A 20935-nucleotide genomic window follows, 5' to 3' on the forward strand; every position below is an offset into this window, starting at 1 on the left:
GCCAGGTGTAGCAGTGGTAAGGATTCACTCCATGGTGCTGAAAACAAAGCTCCACTGTTGGGACAGCTTTATGTAGACCCTAATAGTTTCTGGGCAATGCTTGTTGCAGCTATAGTGCAACTAATGTATTGTTTAGTGTTGTGTTGTGTCTGAGTTTGCACCACCAAGATTTACATGCTAAAGTCGCCACTGGTAACAGTTGAAAACATATATTTTCAAACTATTCTTAAGAAAAATATAAATGCAACATGCAACAGTTTCAAAGATTTTACTGAGTTACAGTTCATATAAGGAAATTGGTCAACTGAAATAAACCAATTAGGCACAGAAAGAATTAATCTACGGATTTCACGTTTATTAAATGTTTTATTCAACCTTTATTTAACTCGGCAAGTCAGTTAAGAACAAATTCTTATTTACAATGGCGGCCTTCCAAAAGGCAAAAGGCCTCCTAGGGGGACGGGGGATTAAAAAAGTAATAAAATACAAATATAGGACAAAACACACATCATGACAATGGAGACAACACAACACTACATAAAGATAGACCTAAGACAACAACGTCGCATGTCAGCAACACTTGGAAACACAGCATGGTAGCAACACAACATGACAACAACATGGTAGCAACACAACATGGTAGATGCACAAAACATGGTACAAATATTATTGAGCACAGACAACAGCACAGGCCAAGAAGGTAGAGACAACAATACATCACGCAAAGCAGCCACAACTGTCAGTAAGAGTGTCCATGATTGAGTCTTTGAATGAAGAGATTGAGATAAAACTGTCCAGTTTGAGTGTTTGTTGCAGCTCGTTCCAGTCGCTAGCTGCAGCGAACTGAAAAGAGGAGCAACCTAGGGATGTGTGTGCTTTGGGGACCTTTAACAGAATGTGACTGGCAGAACGGGTGTTGTTTGTGGAGGATGAGGGCTGCAGTAAATATCTCAGATAGAGGGGAGTGAGGCCTAAGAGTGTTTTATAAATAAGCATCAACCAGTGGGTCTTGGGACAGATATTCAGAGATTACCAGTTTACAGAGGAGTATATAGTGCAGTAATGTGTCCTATAAGGCGCATTGGTGGCAAATCTGATGGCCGAATGGTAAAGAACATCTAGCCTCTCTACCTGCCGATCTATAAATTATGTCTCCGTAGTCTAGCATGGGTAGGATGGTCATCTGAATCAGGGTTAGTTTGGCAGCTGGGGTGAAAGAGGAGCAATTACGATAGAGGAAACCCAAGTCTAGATTTAACTTTAGCCTTCAGCTTTGATATGTGCTGGGAGAAGGACAGTGCACCATCTAGACATACTCCCAAGTACTTGTATGAGGTGACTATCTCAAGCTCTAAACCCTCAGAGGTAGTAATCACACCTGTGGGGAGAGGGGCATTATTCTTACCAAACCACATGATCTTTGTTTTGGAGGTGTTCAGAACAAGGTTAATGGAAGAGAAAGCTTGTTGGACACTAAGAAAGCTTTGTTGTAGAGCGTTTAACACAAAATCCGGGGAGGGCCCAGCTGAGTATAAGGCTTTATTATCTGCATATACATGGATGAGAGAGTTTCCAACTGCCTGAGCTATGTTGTTGATGTAAATTGAGAAGAGTGTGGGGCCTAGTATCGAGCCTTGGGGTACTCCCTTGGTGACAGGCTGTGGCTGAGACAGCAGATGTTCTGACTTTATACACTGCACTCTTTGAGAGAGGTAGTTAGCAAACCAAGCCAAAGACCCCTCAGAGACACCAATACTCCTTAGCTGACACTCAAGAATGGAATGGTCTACCGTATCAAAATATTTGGCCATGTCAATAAAAATGGCAGCACATGACTGGACAGGGGTGCAGCCATGGATGGGCCTTGGAGGGCATAAGCCCACACACACACACACACACACAGTTGAAGAAGCCGGATGTGGAGGTCCTGGGCTGGCGTGGTTACATGTGGTCTGCGGCTGTGAGGCCGGTTGGACGTGCTGCCAAATTCTCTAAAATGACGTTGGAGACACCTTTTGGTAGAGAAATGAACATAACATTTTCTGGCAACAGCTCTGGTGAACATTCCTGCAGTCAGCATGCAAATTGCATGCTCCCTTAATGCTTGAGACATCTGTGGGATAGTGATATGTGACAAAACTGAACATTTTAGAGTGACCTTTTATTGTCGCCAGCACAAGGTGCACCTGTGTAATCATCATGCTGTTTGATCAGCTTATTGATTTGTCACACCTGTCAGGTGGATGGATTATCTTGGCAAAAGGGAAATGCTCACTACCAGGGAGGTAAACAAATTTGTGCACAAAATTTGAGAGAAATTTCGGGGATGTTTTATTTCAACTCATGAAACATGGGACCAACTCTTCACATATTGCAATTATATTTTTGTTCATTGTAGATATATTTTGCTATGGAAGGTTTTTCATATGGCTGAATTCCTCTTTGTAAACTAAATCAGAGAACAAAAAAATAAGCTAGCGGACGTCATTGGCTGCTATTATAGCCAGTTAGCTAGCCAACTTGCCAGTAGCTACAAGTCAAAAAGACTGTAACATAGCTGTAAAGATTGTGCAACACAACTCAATATGACAATATATCATAGCTATCTACAGTGCATGCGGCAAGTATTCAGACCCATTGACTTTTTCTACATTTTGTTACGTTACAGCCTTACTCTAAAATTGAATATTGTATTATTTCCTGATCAATCTACACACAATACCCCATAGTGACAAATAAAAAAACAGGTTCTTAGACATTTTTGCAAATTTACTAAAAATAAAAAACAGAAATATCACATTTACATACGTAAGTATTCAGACCCTTTACTCAGTACTTTGTTGAACCACATTTGGCAGCGATTACAGCCACAATTCTTCTTGGGTATGACGCTACAAGCTTAGCACAACTGTTTTTGGGGAGTTTCTCCCATGCTTATCTGCAGATCCTCTCAAGCTCTGTCAGCTGGGATAGGGAGCGTTGCTGCACAGCTACTATCAGGTCTCTCCAGAGATGTTCGATCGGGTTCAAGTCCAGGCTCTGGCTGGGCCACTAAAGGACATTCAGAGACTTGTCCTGAAGATGGGTGTACTTCTGGAGGGTTCTCCCATCTCCACAGAGGAACTCTAGAGCTCTATCAGAGTGACCATCAGGTTCTTGGTCACCTCCCTGACCAAGGCCCTTCTCCCCCGATTGCTCAGTTTGGCCGGGAGGCCAGCTCCAGGAAGAGTCGTGGTGGTTCCGAACATCTTCCATTTAAGAATGATGGAGGCCACTGTGTTCTTGGGGACCTTCAGTGCTGCAGAAATGTTTTGGTACCCATCCCCCGATCTGTGCCTCGACACAATCCTGTCTTGGAGCTCCACTGACAATTCCTTCGACCTCATGGCTTGGTTTTTGGTCTGACGTGCACTGTCAATTGTGGGACCTTATAGAGACAGGTGTGTGCCAAATCCACCAAAGTCCAGTCGAAAGCTAGTTCAACAGGAAAAAATGACCTAAAACTAATGTTACACAAGGTAGATTCTTCCTGGGTAGCTAGCAACCAATTATTTGTGGCTATCTAGCTACCTAACAGCAGTAGCTAGCCATTTCACCTTATTGAATTACTATGGGCTTGCGATCTACGCACACTACAGTGGGTATTGTAGGCAGATTAACATGCCAAAATGGACACCCCTTCAAATTAGTGGATTTGGCTATTTCAGCCACACCCATTGCTGACAGGTGTATAAAATCAAGCACACAGCCATGCAATCTCCATACACAAACACTGGCTGTTGAATGGCCCATACCGAAGAGCTCAGTGACTTTCAACGTGGCATCGTCAGAGGATGCCACCTTTCCAACAAGTAATTTCGTCAAATTTCTATCCTGCTAGAGCTGACCCGGACAACTGTAAGTGCTGATATTGTGAAGTGGAAACTTCTAGGAGCAACAACAGCTCAGCCAGGAAGTGGTAGGCCAAACAAGCGCACAGAACGGAACCACTGAGTGCTAAAGCGCGTAGCGCGTAAAGATCGTCTGTCCTCGGTTGCAACACACACTACCGAGTTCCAAACTGCCTCTGGAAGCAATGGCAGCACAAAAACTGTTCGTCTGGAGCTTCATGAGATGGATTTCCATGGCTGAGCAGCCGCACACAAGCCTAAGATCACCATGCACAATGCCAAGCGTTAGCTGGAGTGATGTAAAGCTCGCCGCCATTGGACTCTGGAGCAGTGGAAATGGGTTCACTGGAGTGATGAATCACGCTTCACCATCTGGCAGTCCGACTGATGAATCTGGGTTGGGAGGATGCCAGGAGAATGCTACCTTACCCAATGCATAGTGCCAACTGTAAAGTTTGGTGGAGGAGGAATAATGGTCTGGGGCTGTTTTTCATGGTTCGGGCTAGGCCCCTTAGTTCCAGTGAAGGGAAGTAAGCTACAATGACTCCATCAGAACTGCACGTTTTGCAGAAATGAATGGTCAAATACCAATCAGAATAATGTAACTGTTTATTTCAAGGTCTGTCGTTATTTTTTCTGAACTGCCTGATCCGGGATTCATCCGATATCATTGAGTTTACCGCAACAGTCACGGGCTTCATCAATAAGTGCATAAGAAGGTATCCCAACCAAAAACCATGGATTACAGGCCAAATCTGCGTTGGGGACTTTTTCCACATTTTGTTACGTTAGTCTTATTCTAAAATGTATTCAAATGTTTGTTGCCCTCATTAATCTACACACAATACCCAATACACAATGAAAAAAATGCCTTTTAGACATTTTAGCTAATTTATTCCAAATTAAAAACAGAAATATTACATTTACATAAGTATTCAGACCCTTTACTTAGTACTTTGTAGAAGCACCTTTGGCAGCAATTACAGCATTTATTTTTCTTGGTATGACAGTACAAGCTTGGCACAACTGTATTTGGGGAGTTTCTCTCATTCTTCTCTGCAGATCCTCTCAAGCTCTGTCAGTTGGATGGGGAGCGTTGCTGCACAGCTACTTTCAGGTCTCTCCAGAGATGTTCGATCGGGTTCAAGTCCAGGATCTGGCTGGGCCACTCAAGGGCATTCAGAGACTTGTCCCCAAGCCACACCTGCGTTGTCTTGGCTGTGTGCTTAGGGTCGTTGTCCCGTTGGAAGGTGAACCGTCGCCTCAGTCTGAGGTCTGGAGCACTCTAGAATCTCGTTTCTCATGGTCTGAGAGTTCTTTAGGTGCCTTTTTGCAAACTCCAAGCGGTCTGTTATGTGCCTTTTACCATCTGGCCACTCTACTATAAAGGCCTGATTGGTGGAGTGCTGCAGAGATGGGTGTCCTTCCACCACAGAGGGACTCTAGAGCTCTGTTAGAGTGACCATCAGGTTCTTGGTCACCTCCCTGACCAAGGCCCTTCTCCCCCGATTTATCAGTTTGGCCTTTCCAAATCATGTCCATTCAATTGAATTTACAACAGTTTGACTCCAATCAAGTTGTAGAAACATCTCAAGGATGACCAATGGAAACAGGATGCACCTTAGCTCATTTTCGAGTCTAATAGCAAAGGTTCTGAATACTTATGTAAATAAGTTATTTCTGTTTTTTATTTTTCTACATTTGCAAAACATTCTTAAAACCTGTTTTAGAATAAGGCTGTAACGTAACAACATGTGGAAAAAGGATAAGGGGTCTGAATACTTTCCAAATGCACTGTACAATCACAAAGCAACCGGGATTATGCATTACCAGGATGTGACTCAGAGCATGCGTTGACCAGCTGGCAAGTGTCTTCATTGACATTTTCAACCTCTGCCTGACCCAGTCTGTAATACCTACATGTTTCAAGCAGACCACCATAGTCCCTGTACCCAAAAATCCCAAGGTAACCTGCCTAAATGACTACCGCCCCGTAGCACTCACATCTATAGCCATGAAATGCTTTGAAAGGCTGGTCATTACTCACGTCAACAACATCATCCCATAAACCCTGGATCCACTCGAATTCACATACCGCCCCAACAGATCCATGGGCAACACAATCTCTATTGCACTCTACACTGCCCTTTCCCACCTTGACAAAAGGAACACCTACATGAGCATGCTGTTCATTGACTACAGCTCAGTGTCCAACATCATAGTTCCCTCCAAGCTCATCACTAAGCTAAGAACCCTGGGACAGAACACCTACCTCTGCAACTTGATCCTGGACTTCCTGACAGGTCGCCCCCAGGTAGTGAGGGTAGGCAACAACACATCGGCCACACTAACCCTCAACACATGGGCCCCTCAGGGGTGCGTGCTTAGTCCCTTCCTCCACTCCCTGTTCACCCACGACTGCGTGGCCATGCACGACTCCAACACCATCATTGTTTGCCGACGACATGATGGTGGTAGGCCATGAGAAAGACAAAGGAGCTAATTGTAGACTACAGGAAGAGGGCAGAGCAAACCCCATTCACATTGACTGGACTTTGGTGGAGAAGGTCGAGAGCTTTAAGTTCCTTGGTGTCCACATCACTAGGAACTATCATTGTCCAAACAAACCAACACAGTGTTGAGGAGGGCATGACAACGCCTCTTCCCCCTCAGGAGGCTGAAAATATTTGGCATGGGTCCTCAGATCCTCAAAAAGGTCTACAGCTGCAAAATCAAGAGCATACTGACTGGTTGCATCACCACTTGGTATGGCAACTGCTTGGCATCCGACCGCAAGGCACTACAGAGGGAAGTGCGTATGGCCCAGTACATCACTGGGGCTGAGTTCCCTGCCATCCAGGACCTCTATACCAGTCGGTGTGAAAGAAAGGCCCTAAAAATGGTGAGACTCCAGCCACCCAAGTCATTGACTAAGTCTGGGACTAAAAGGCTCCTTTAACAGCTTCTACCCCCAAGCCATAAGACTGTTGAACAGTAAATCAAATGGCCACCCAGACTATTTACATTAAGACCCTTTTTTTATTAATCTTGTCAATTGCACTGACTCTCCTGCACAGGTGTGATGTACTCAGTGGACTCTAACCCCACACTCACACATACTACGCTGACACTCCAACACACACACTGATACACACATTCCTCCACACTCTTCACACATGCTGCTGCTACTCTCTTTTTTTTTATCTCTGCATTGTTGGTTAATGGCTCGTAAGTAAGCATTTCACGGTAAGATCTACACCTGTTGTATTCGGCACATGTGACAAATACAATTTGATGTGATTAGATTTTTTTATTGAGAGAGCGCTGCAGGCAGAGCAGGCATCTGAGTGAGTGATAGGAGAGAAGTACCAGCACGCGTGCACTTCATGACATGCTGTGTGAAAAAAAAATGGCTAGTTTTCAGTGTTCGTGCTACCCGGGATCCTTGGGACGTCCACCCAAAAAATATATCTGTTTTTATTGTCACATACTCCAGATAGTACAGTTTTACGAAGCATGTGACAAATACAATTTGACTTGATGAGCTTGGCACTTTAAACACTGTAATGGGTGCCGGACAAAAGCTCTCATGGGATTAATGACACATCCTAACTTGACGTTGGTGGGTAAAGACTCTGCACCGAGACAGTGGGTGTTTCTCAATATGCATAATACCGTGCTCCACACTCTAATTCTCCGAGTACGCTCTCTTGAGTACGTTCTTGTGAGGACGAGAGTGTGGAGAACACATAAAACATTACATCACTCTCCCCAGCTACTGTATTACCTCACACTGCACCTCCCCATTCACTGAACCTTCTTCCAGCTAGGACAATGGCAACAAAAGAGACTAAACAAGATAAACACAAAGCAAACATTTTACTTCATAATTATCAGCTAGCTATATGTGAATTGAAATAATCTAGCTAGAAAGCTGTTTAAACAGGAAAAAATGACCTAAAACTAATGTTACACAAGGTAGATTCTACGTGGGTAGCTAGCAACCAATTCTTTGTGGCTATCTAGCTACCTAACAGCAGTAGCTAGCCAGTTCACCTTATTGAATTACTATGGGCTTGCGATCTACGCACACTACAGCGGGTATTGTAGGCAGGTTAACATGCCAAAATGAACACAGTATTTATTTATTAACATATCAAGATAAAATATTGTAATCAGGCTACATATGAGATGTGAATGGGCAAAATGTCATTCCGAAGTCAGAGTGTATTTTCTCTCGCTTCAGCTCAAATAGTGGACACCATTGATTTCAATAAATTTTGCTTGTTTTTTACATGGTTGCATCATAGTTTTGTGCATACTTTCTGTTGAAGCTTGCATACTTTTATTTCCCTTTTGACCTACATTTTTTTATTACATGATAGACAATCTGGGGAAATCAAGTGTCAAACAAACATGAAGATGGCTTGCTAGAGGCAAGCAACCAAGGGGGAGCCACACTAGGCAATCACACTATTATTGGAGACAAACACCAACCCGTTCCTGCTTGGTAGGCCTTCATCAGCCAAAAATGATACTGTTTTTAGCCGGGGGGAGACTGAAATATAAAAATGATAAATATAAAATATGTTTGGTATATAATCCACGTGTCATTGTAATCAAATATCAGAACAGTAGCTACAGATACCACTGTAAACAGTAGGCTACACAAATGTTGCTGTTAAGGTGTGATCCAACGCATGCGCAAATCGCCTTCCTCCACTTGTGAAATCATATGACAGGACATGCGCACCATCGACACTCAGTCCATTTCAATGAATTTCAGAAATTGCAAAGATCACATACGGAAAACCTGAAGAAGGAGCTTTTCTACTTGGGAAGCTTAGCAGTAAGTAGCTTTCATTAAGAAGACAACCCTTTGTCATTATGTGTTCTTCCATCAAATTATCCTCAGTCGGGGAGTTTTATGCGACTTGTCTGTGTTGTGTGAGGAACTAGCAAACCTAGCTGGATTCCACTGCTAGCGGATCTAACATTACTAGTAGTATGCTGTGTTGGGCTAGCACAAAAACTTAATTACAGGAAGACGTTAACTATTTAGGTTAGACAAAAACGAGTAAAGTTTGTTAGTAATGCTTTTAGTGTGTCGGAACGAAGTTTAGAGCATTAAAAGTTACTTAAAACTGTCACCAACTTTGTTTTGCTAACTTCGCTGGGTGGGTATAATTTGTGGAACGTTCCAACAGGAATCTGTTCCAAAAACGTAAGTACAAGGTTGCCAACAAAGAATGCATAAAAAGTAGCAACGCATAAAAAAAAAAGTTAACTAGCTGCCGAATAGGCATAAACTCACCACGTAGCTTATTGTTAATGTTTGTACATAGGCAACCAGAGTGAGGACAGACATTTTTCGGAATAAACGTGGTGAGTGAAAAACAATGAAATAGCCATCTCCCTACCCGGTATCTTATTCTGACGCTATACAACTTTGTATGCGTTGTTTGTTGGCAACCTTGTTATTTACAACGTTTTTGGAATAGATTCCTGTTGGTACGTTTCACAAATGATACCCACCCAACTTCGCTAGATAGCTCACTTTTGCTAGACTACTTAACAACTCCTTTGGTGGTTGGGTGTCTGTTTGCGATCACCTTGTTACAGTACAGCTGGCCTAACTGTTCTTGTAAACCTTGTCAGCTGATGACCATGCATGTACAGGTAGTCACACTAACTGTAGTTAACCACAATGAACTCATACATGAATATCAGCACAGACACAGCAGTGGAATCACCCACATTGCTACAAGTTTGCAGATAAATGATTAACAGGTGTCATGATCATGAGGTTATGTGTTTGAAATAGAGGTCGACTGATTATGATTTTTCAACTCCGATACTGATTATTGGAGGACCAAAAAAAGCCGATGCCAATTTTTATATATATTTGGAATAATGACAATTACAACAATACTGAATGAACACTTATTTTAACTCAATATAATACATAAATAAAATCAATTTATTCTCAAATAATGAAACATGTTATATTTGGTTTAAATAATGCAAAAACAGTGTTGGAGAAGAAAGTAAAAGTGCAATATGTGCCATGTAATAAGTTCCTTGCTCAGAACTTGAAAACTGGTAGTTCCTTTTTACATGAGTCTTCAATATTCCCAGTAAAATTTTAGGTTGTAGTTATTATAGGACTATTTCTCTATACCATTTGTATTTTATATACTTTTGAGGTTTGGATGTTCTTATAGGCACTATAGTATTGCCAGCCTAATCTCGGGAGTTGATAGGCTTGAAGTCATAAACAGCGCTGTGTTTCAAGCATTGAGAAGAGCTGCAGGCAAACGCAGGAAAGTCCTGTTTGGATTAATGCTTACGAGTCTGCTGCTGCCTACCACCGCTCAGTCAGACTGCTCTATCAAATATCAAATCATAGACTTAATTATAATAACCACGCAGAAATACGAGCCTTTGGTCATTAATATTTCCAAATCCGGAAACTATTGTTTAAAAAAACAAAACGTTTTATTCTTTCAGTGAAAATACGGAACCGTTCCATATTTTATCGAACGGGTGGCAAACCTAAGTCTAAATATTGATGTTACATTGCACAACCTTCAATGTTATGTCATAATTATGTAAAATTCTGGCATATTAATTAGTCTTGTTAGGAAGAAATGGTCTTCACACAGTTCGCAAGGAGCCAAGCAGCCAGACACACTGCATTATACCCCGACGCGAATGCGCTTTTGTTAAGTGATCACCCGTTTGTCGAAGTAGGCTGTGATTCGATGATAAATTAACAGGCACCACATTGATTATAAGCAACGCAGGACAAGCTAATTAAACTAGTAATAGTGTCAATCATGTGTAGTTAACTAGTGATTATCTTAAGATAGTTTTTTTTATAAGTTAAGTTTAATGCTAGCTAGCAACTTACCTTGGCTCCTTGCTGCACTCGCGTAACAGGTGGTCAGCCTGCCACGCAGTCTCCTCATGGATTGCAATGTAATCGACCATAATCGGCGTACAAAAATGCAGATTATCGATTGTTATGAAAACTTGAAATCGGCCCTAATTAATCGCTCAACCTCTAGTTTGAAACTATTGTATTGCCATCAAATGATATGTTGACCAATGGATAACTACTGAATGTAACATTTTAGTTAAGTGGATTGATAGTTTTATGTACTTGTTGACAAAATTTGCTAATTCTGATTATTGGCATAATTACCAACTAATTAGAACTTATACCTGTAAAGACTTTTACATTTGTTCTGATATGGGATATGAAACCCACAGCTAAATAATTATACTCAACAAAAATATAAACACAATTTTACTGAGTTACAGTTCATATAAGTAAATCAGTCAATTTTAAATAAATTAGGCCCTATTCTATGGATTTCACATGACTGGACAGGGGTGCAGCCATGGGTTGGCCTTGGAGGGCATAGGTCCACCCACTGGGGAGCCAGGCCCAGCCAATCAGAATGAGTTTTTCCCCACAAAATGGCTTTATTACAGTGGTGGAAAAGTACCCAATTATCATACTTGAGTAAAAGTAAAGATTAGTAAAAGAAATTGAAATTCACCCAGTAAAATACTACTTCAGTAAAAGTCTAAAAGTATTTGTTTTTAAATATACTTAAGTATGACAAGTAAAAGTGTAAATCATTTTCTAATTCCTTATATTAAGAAACCCAGATTGCACGATTTTCTTTTTTTCATTTGCATATAGCCCGGGGCACAATTCAACAGTCAGACATAATTTACAAACAAAGCATTTTTGTTTAGTGAGTCTGCCAGATCAGATGCAGTAAGGATGACCAGTGATGTTCTCTTTATAAGTGTGACAGTTTTCCTGTCCTGCTAAGCATTCAAAATGTAACAAGTACTTTTTGGTGTAAGGGAAAATGTAAGGAGTAAAAAGTACATTATATTCTTTAGGAATATAGTGGAGTAAATATTGTCAAAAATATAAATAGTAAAGTACAGATACCCCTAAACTACTTAAGTTGTCATTTAAAGTAGTTTTACTTAAGTGCTTTACACCACTGCTTTATTACAGACACAAATACTCCTCAGCCCCTCTAGATAATCTCGCAGGTGATGAAGTTGGAGGTCCTGGGCTGGCGTGGTTACACGTGGTCTGCGGTTGTGAGGCCGGTTGGACGTACTACCAAATTATCTAAACCGACGTTGGAGGTGGCTTATGGTAGAGAATTTAACATTTTATTCTCTGGCAACAGCTCTGTTGGACATTACTGCAGTCAGTATCCCAATTGTGCGCTCCTTCAAAACTTGAGACATCTGTGGCATTGTTGTGTGACAAAACTGCACATTTTAAAGTGTTCTTTTATTGGCCCCAGCGCAATGCACCTGTGTAATGACCATGCTGTTTAATCAGCTTCTTGGTTTGCCACACCTGTCAGGTTAATGGATTATCTTAGCAAAGGGTAAATAATTACTAACAGATGTAAACAAGTGTGTGCACAACATTTTAGAGAAATGAGCTTTTTGTGCATAAGGAACATTTCTGGGATTTTTTTTAATTTAATTTCAGCTCATGAAACATAGGACCAACACTTTACATGTTGCATTTTTTATATTTTTGTTCAGTGTATTAGGCATTATAAGAAGGTGGTGAGAAATTGATCAGCTTTTCTGTTCTGGTCATTTTTACCTGTCTTGTACTAGACGTCTGAATTCACTTGGCAGATGAATGCATGGACAGGTAGTGCCATATGCTACCTCTGTGTGTAGCTATTGTCATACGACTTTGTCAGCATGAACAACCTAGGTATGAAAGAACGGAATGGAACGGAGGGATGTCATGTGGCATTCGTTGAAACCTAACCTGGAGGAACTGGTTTGAGTAGAAGAGCAGGAAATGTGTGTCCCTGTTGTGTCGTGGAGGCGTGTATGGGATCAGTAGGCTAGGTAAACCACTACAGTAGTTGGGCTGTATGGAGTGGAACGGTGGAAAGATGAATAGGTATGTACAGTAGATTATTTAATTGCAGTTAATCCTCATTGTCATAATCATAAATATGTGTGTGTGTGTGTGGTGTATTGCTGCTGGGTATAGTGTGACAACGTATTTTTATGGTGTGAGATTGAGGACCATTGGTGGATCATAGGGTGATGTAGCAATAGCCTATGTGTTAGGCTTACCATAGAAAATGAGCAGCAGGGTCGTTCCGTGTCATTTCAGCAAGCCTTGACACCCACCATCCGGAAGCATTATTTTGTTGAAAAATAATTTGATCTCTGAGAAATTAAGGGAATTGATTGCACCCAAATTGGCCATTTAAATGTATCGGATTCATATAATTTTAAATCATTTTAGCGTCTAACATCCTATTTGGACCAAACTTTTTTTCTAACAATGGGTCAGACATGAGGAATCAAAAGTGGCCAAAGGTCATTCCACACTTCATATCCAAATAATCTATAAATTACACAATACATTTTTAGATCCTTTAGGATGATTTGGACATGAATCGTGACGATGCTAATATAGGTTACCGTTGACAAAAATGCTGAGAAGTTACCATTTGAAACAGTGGCCAGGTATACAACCAACGCATGGGTTTCTGTCATACCCGAAGGGTATCCTACTCGGGGTTTTCTCAAGCTAACCAGCTTCAGTTAGCTTTACATTCCAGCTCACGCTTCATCCGCACTACGACGGTGGATATTGATCGTCCGCCTGCCTCTAAATCTAGCAGGCTAGAGAAGGGGGGAAAATACGATAGGATTTACCTAAACATACAGTGGGGTCTGAAATCGACACCCTTGATGAAGATCAAAAATTGACTAAAATACTGAGATATATTGTTTGCTCAGACAAATGGGGAGATTATATTCATTTGTGCTAATGGAATTGCTCAAAGAAAGATGTTGTTTCGGAAGAAAAGTGTACTTACTTATGCCTGTGATATGTGGTTGTCCCACCTAGCTATCTTAAGATGAACGCATAAAGTACCTCGAAGTCGATCTGGATAAGAGCGTCTGCTAAGTGACTCAAATGTAACTGCGTGTGCATGTCGCACATCGAATGGGAAACTCTTCATTGATACAACGCTGAAACATCAATGCATGGGCGAGTCAGTGCCACTTTTTTAATTTGTGCCGAAATCAAAATGAAAAAAGTTACCTTGCAAGTTCAGCAGCCTATAGTGTGAAATAGGCTTTTAGAAGTGCTGTCTTTAATTTATTACTAATCGTTAAAGAGATACTTCAGTATTTAATTAACTCGTGGATACCATGTTTATGTCTCTGTCCAGTATGAAGGAAGTTAGCATTGGCTTGTGAAACTACCTCTATCTAGCATCTTAAAAGAATAATCATCTAATAGCAGGAACACCACCATCTAGTGGTCAGAACCTGGTAATATTAGGATGTAGAATGGGACATAAAACCCAACAATTTAAATTACTGATTTCTCAGAATGGGGGGAGACATCACCAAATTCACTGAGAGCACGTTACATAGGATGAAGAAACAATACTTTGAGACGCAGCTACACACTACTTGTCAAACAGAAAACTGATACTACATACTCGTTGTCAATTTGGGTGCAAATAATTAGGTTTATTTCCCAGATATTATATTTCAACAAAATAATGTTGCAGGAATGCGAATCTTATCTGTTTCTAACAACAGAAATGATTTCAGAAAAATCTGAGATGGTGGGTGTCGATCCTCTTTCTTGTGCTTTTTGAAGTGGAACGACCCAGCACTCTGAAGAGTGAGACATTTCCTGTCCGTCTGAAATGTGCTGATGTGTTAGGTTTGAGATGGTATGCGTTCTTAATTTTGAGATGGTATCTTTACAGGAATATAGCCACTCATTTTTTGAATCCATCTTGAAGTTCAGCGTTTAGGCCAACAATATTTAGGGAAAGAATATAGTGTGAAATAGGCTTTAAAAGGGCTGTTTTTTTATTTTATTACTAATCAGTAATACTTCGGTTTGTTCTGAAATCATTTCTGTTAGAAACTGGACAGTTTTCTCAATCTCTTAAATCAGACTCTTTTAAATCAGACTCTCTTAATTCAGACTCACTCATGGACACTCTTACTGTTGCCCAATAATGTTTGTACCATGTTCTGTGCTGCAACCATGTTGTGTTGCTACCATGCTGTGTTGTCTTAGGTTTCTCTCTATGTAGTCGTGTGTTGTCTCTCTTGTGGTGATGTGTGTATTGTCCTATATTTATATTGTATATATTTTTAATCTGTTCTTAACTGACTTGCCTAGTTAAATAAAAGTGCGCAGTTAGGCATGTGAAAAGTCAACATCACTAACAGCCATCCACTTCCCCAGTTGTTGTAGTTCTGTGTGTGTTGGGAAGTGAAGTTATAGTTCAGGGGTTATTGTAAGAACAGGAAATAGTTACTCTAAGCAGGTCCAAAGGTAAAGGGGGAGCAGGAGAGGTAGTGAGCACGGGGGGGGGGGGGGGGGGGGGGGGGTCCTGAGAAATTAGTTTTCAGGTAGTGTACTTGTCAGCTGTGCCCTAGATCCTGAACTTCAACTAGACCCTTGATAGCTCTACATCTAGGGCTAGGCTATGCCTGCTGGTACAAACTGTCAGTCCCCCTCTGGTACCAAAACATCTTAATTGCAGCGGTGTTCCATCAAAGAGCTGGTCAACATTTCACACATGAACCTTGAACAGAACATACTTTTGGTCATGTAGTGTATGTGGAGACCTGCTCGTCGAACATCTCATTCCATATTCAGGTGTTCGATTTAGTTGAGATTAGACCTGTGTGCAGGCCAGTCAAGTTCTTCCCCCACCGATCTCGACAAACCGTTTCTGTATGGACCTCGCCTTGTGCACGGGGGCATTGTCATTCTGAAACAGGAAGGGGCCTTTCCCAAACTGTTGGCTCAAAGTTGGATGCACAGAATTGACAGATGATTTTTACGTGCTTGACGGTCCCGTTCTGTGAGCTTGTGTGGCCAGCACTTTCCGGCTGAGCCGTTGTTATGCCTAGAAGTTTCCACTTCACAATAACAGCACTTACAGTTGACAGGGGCAGCTCTAGCAGGGCAGACATTTGGCTAACTGACTTGCTGGAAAGGCGGCAATCCTATGACGGTGCCACGTCAAGTCACTGAGCTCTTCGGTAAGCCCATTCTACTGTCAATGTTTGTCTATGGAGATTGCACAGCTGTGTGCTCGATTTTATACACCTGTCAGCAACAGGTGTTGCTGAAATGGCCAAATCCACTCATTTGAAGTGGTGTCCACACTATATATACACACACACAAGTATATCTTCTGCTGCTTTTCTCAAATGCAGTCCACAGGAAAAGTGTTGTGATGTCATGTGAGCCATTAAACACTCTGGCTCAGTTCCAATACCTATGCTAGTTTAGATATTGGAACACACTGGCACTAAAACATGTGACTGAAACCGTCTCTCTCTGTCATAACGCAGTGGAGGATCCAGTGCAGCTTGTCAACACCAAGTGTGACATCCAGTGCTAATGTGTTCCTGACTGTGGCTGCCCTGTTACAATGGTGCCAAAACGCATGGTCCTCATTTCCCTATCAAGCTCTCCTTATCGCCAGCCTCCTCATTGTCAGCATGCTTTCTGCATAACAACACCAGGCCATAATGTCACTGACACGGAACTCGCCTACTGCTGTTTCCTTTTCCATTTTCCACATTCCAACATTGGGCTGGCAGGAAAAGAATCAAATTTGTTTAATGTTTTGCATAATTTCCCTTTTTATGTAGGCCTAAGTCAAACAACGTTGTTTATGAAGTTCCATAGTATGCCATTTCTGTCCGCAAACTTAAATGGTACCTTTTCAGACAACTTTAAAATGTATATCTGTGAACCTGATACATGACTTAACCCCCCCCCCCCATCTCTTTCTCTCTCCAACTCGCTCTCCCTCTCCACTCCCTGTCCTTTCCCACACTCCTTCCATCCCGCTCTCTCTCTCTCCCAGGCCTCAGAGTGTAGAGCTTGGTGTGACAGGAGGAACCTCCAACTTTGACAGCAGCAAAATGGCAGACATGTCAGTGGAAGACATCACCATGAGGGCCAACCAAGTGACCGATGAGGTACAGCTGCCACCCGTATCCATGGGGACACCATAGGAATGCTGGGAATGGGGGTAGTCAGTGTTTACCATTAGCATACATTTTCCACTTCAATTTATTAACTAGGCTACTTAAAAATAAAATACAAAGATTGACCTTAGTGGGGAATCAACTAAATGTATTGAAAATTAATTAATTTGCCCAAGTTTATCATAACACATGAACAGAATGCGTCCATGATTCATATTTCCTGCAACCTTCTGAAGAGGCAACGAGAATGTGTGTGTGTGTGCGCGGCTACCACTCTGTATCTGTTAGCGATGATGCTAATGAAAATGGTAGTGCTGAGCGATTTAGTGCTTTTTGAGGTAAGTTTGATTATTAAAAAATAATCACGATTTTCAATGTATTATGTATTATTATTATGAATTCTGTAAAACAGAATAAAATAAGTTAATAAAAGTTCCATAATGGTAGTGACTTGCCCATTACTTCTCATCACTTATTAACCATCATTTATTCACATTACTTTAATAGAATATTTGTCTAAATGATTTGTTTCATTTGACATTATTTTATTCCAAGTAATCATCTCATCTCTATAGAGCTGCTGCCTATGCTGTCTGACAAAAATCACCATTTCAGTAGTTCTTCAAAGTAAATATGGCATACTTTTATGACTGCTAAATACCAACCATTAATCACTTCGATCATTTATTTTCAGCTAGAGCTACCTCGCAAAGCAAACGCTTTCTATCCCTCTTGCACGTCCTCTTCTCTAAGGCCGTGTCATGACTTGACAGTTCATGTAGCTACAAAGTAGCCTATGTTTACCTGGCAGAATGATATCAGGATTAATTTCATTAATTATTTGTTTCGCAAACTCAACCATCACATGTGCCTTCAACTCAGTTGAACAGCAGCCTTTTGCTAGACCACGCACACTTGAATTAAAGGGTAACCACACCCTCAAAATAAAAATGTATCAAAAAGGTGCTTGTTGAAGACGTTGGAAGAACTGTCCACTTAACTTTTCGTCAGACTACAAGATGTAGGCCTAATGAACAGCAAAAGCACTAGCCTATGTCAATCTACTATCTCCCATAGTACAAATGTCGACCTATTCTATTCTGTGTGAGAAATAAATGACCAAACATGGTCTGGGACAGTTGTGGGATGTGATAGATCTCAAATGAATTCAACCATTAGCTTCTTTAAAGCAATGAGGCTGACGCAACAGATCAGAACGTTTAGCTTAAAATGTTGCTAATCTATTAGGCTATTTCTTCACGTTATGAGTTCACCAATACGCACACGGCAGTAAGTGTGAATGTTCCAAAATGCAATCGATTAACTGAGAAACACAATTCTCAAAAGTGACCGCAAATGAGATTATACATGTCATTATTTTATCATAAAGGTGCATTTTTATGGTGAAAATGATCTTCCCCAAACTTGAAACTCAATCGCTGTGTATATATGCCAGTTAGGCTCTACACCCCTTGTAAAGCGGATTAATGTGTTTCAATTTAAGATGTTATTTGGCCACTTAAGTTATGATGCAAACCTTATCAAAACATATAGGCCTATGGGCTAGGCTACATGAGGTGAGTGACTATGATTGGAAAAAGTTACAAAAAAAGGAATGTGCTGTTTCTTGCCTTACTGCACACAATCTGGGCATCTTTCACAAGTGATAGGCTAATATTGTCACCCATCAGACTATTCTTGATTTAATCTTGTCTTCACATACACCTAAATAATATAGGTGTGAAATTTGTTTTGATTTAGAATGGACCATTATCATGCACCTGTCTCAAAACCGGCAGTGGGGAAAAAAATACATGTCATCTATGCACTTAAATAGTGAATGGAGGACGGTTTCCCCCTGGTTCATTTTCATGCCAGACAGGTAGGCTATACTCCTGTTGTAAATAAATATAAGCAATGTGCTTAATATTAGGAAAGTTGATAAATAACTATAGTAGGCCTAGCCTATAGAAAGCTGATGGGATCCACCTCTTTCTATTATCGGCCATCACTCTGTTTACTCCCGCATAGCCTATAAAAATGTTGCGAAACATGGGCTCTCATTAAGTGTTTGATTACATTTGCATTGATGTCAGGGTGATTAGAGGGACAATAGTGCTGAGTACCAGGCAGTTAGCAAGTTTGGTAGGATACTAATGACCATCAGCAGCATCAGAGCTTGGAGAAGCCAAATTGCCATGTCTAAACGGTCACGTGGAATTTGACTGCCGTCAACAAGTGTTTGCAACTCTTTGTAAATTGCAGTATGTCATCCATTAAAAATAAAATACGTTTTTTTTAACTGACCCACAGATTATTCTTAAAGAATCCTGTAAGATTCTGCTGACTTCCACAGGCTTCAAGCTTCCTTTTTAAGAGGCATTTTCTCAGATATTTTTATTTATTTATTTAACCTTTATTTAACCAGGTAGGCAAATTGAGAACACGTTCTCATTTACAATTGCGACCTGGGCAATACAGGTATGATTGAAGAATGAAGCAGGCGCTTATCAATGGCTTTGCTACACAGAAAGCCGCATTTGACTACTCCATTGTCAATAGTAGACCTATATAATATCTTTGAAAATACCATACAAGTATCATTAGATTTTAAAACAATTCAATCTGTTTTCTTTGATCATATTTTGGACCATATTTTCTCTCTCTTAGTCTAGGTGAATCCTCCTCTCTGCGCAAATAACATCTTTATCAAATGTTTTCATAATTTATCTGCAGATAATCACCAAAAAGCCTACCAGGGCAAATTATGGCGCAAAATGAACGGCTCTCTTACCGATTCGGTAGGCTACTGACGAGTCTCTCACTTCAACGTCACTGTCTGACAAGTCCTGATGGACTTCATATTGAAAATACAAACAGAATCTTTAGTTTTACTTGTCCCGATGCGTTACAACACAGCTTTGTCCATTGATATGATTTATGAATGGCAAGGATATGAGATCGGCTTTATTCAGTCATTTTGACACCGTTTATAAACTAGTCTAGCTTGCTGTTCGTCAATCAAAGCACAGTAAACCTATGCGCCAGCACTTTGTGTCTGCATATGAAACACACTCACTTAGATTCTAGATTGCTAGAAGATGCATATCGTTCATTCTGGTGGGAGAGGGCTCGGCAGACTTTTTCCCCTTCTGACTTGCAAATTGTAAACCAAAAGTAGTGTAACGGATGTGAAATGGCTAGCTAGTTAGCGGGTACGCGCTAGTAGCATTTCAATCAGTTACGTCACTTGCTCTGAGACTTAAGTAGGGTTTCCCCTTGTTCTGCAAGGGCCGCGGCTTTTGTGGAGCGATGGGTAACGACGCTTCGTGGGTGTCAGTTGTTGATGTGTGCAGAGGGTCCCTGGTTCGCGCCCGTGTCGGGGCGAGGGGACGGTTTAAAGTTATACTGTTACAGTAGCCTAGTTAATTTGTGGGAAAAGTACCCAGCTGAAAATGATTGTGTAACTGGCTGTGTAGCCGACAGCCAGCACTAGTGGAAGACACCGATCTAAGCAAAGAAGTTATTCAGGTCTAGGTTAGTAAACTGTTCTATTAACACTTTCTGTGATTTCAGCCTGTACTAATAGTGTGGTCCTCTGACATTTTGATTCTAATCTTTATCTCTTGTCTTACCAACCTGATTTTTCTCCCTCCGTCTTTCTCTCTCTCTCTCCTTGCTGCCCGACTGACAGACTGATACCTATGTGCTGGGTTTAGGACAACACGGCTTGGGGTAAACTGTCACAGTAACCTCTTACTGTACCACACACACACACACACACACACACACACAGTTTTGAGTGGTTCGGACACAAGGTAAGCTTAGAAATGTGTCGGAGGTGAATCATTTTCAACTCTGTTAGCTTGGTATAACCGCTCATACTGATGAAGTCGTCCTACCCGGAGTCATCCTTTCTCCCAGCTCTACCTCCTAGTGCTCCTCTGCTATAGGCTGCATCTTTCCGAGTC

At 41.2% G+C, this 20935-nt stretch overlaps 1 protein-coding gene across 4 annotated transcripts in view; it reads left to right on the plus strand.

Annotated features, from left to right (window-relative positions):
- Positions 1–20935, plus strand: part of LOC129812069 (synaptosomal-associated protein 23-like) — a 48413-nt gene that overhangs the window by 19324 nt on the left and 8154 nt on the right. Inside the window, exons 1-2 of one of the 4 annotated variants that reach the window (XM_055864007.1) lie at positions 8635–8739; positions 16841–16955. In XM_055864007.1, the coding sequence (XP_055719982.1) occupies positions 16899–16955 (57 nt within the window). In that variant the 5' untranslated portion in view covers positions 8635–8739; positions 16841–16898. Of the gene's footprint in view, positions 1–8634; positions 8740–12062; positions 12082–12780; positions 12862–16840; positions 16956–20935 lie in introns of those variants that run through there. The other 3 variants (XM_055864009.1, XM_055864006.1, XM_055864008.1) reach the window with 3 other exon arrangements.

This window comes from Salvelinus fontinalis, chromosome 15, assembly GCF_029448725.1.
Source record: "Salvelinus fontinalis isolate EN_2023a chromosome 15, ASM2944872v1, whole genome shotgun sequence".
In the NCBI taxonomy this organism is placed as follows: domain Eukaryota; kingdom Metazoa; phylum Chordata; class Actinopteri; order Salmoniformes; family Salmonidae; genus Salvelinus; species Salvelinus fontinalis.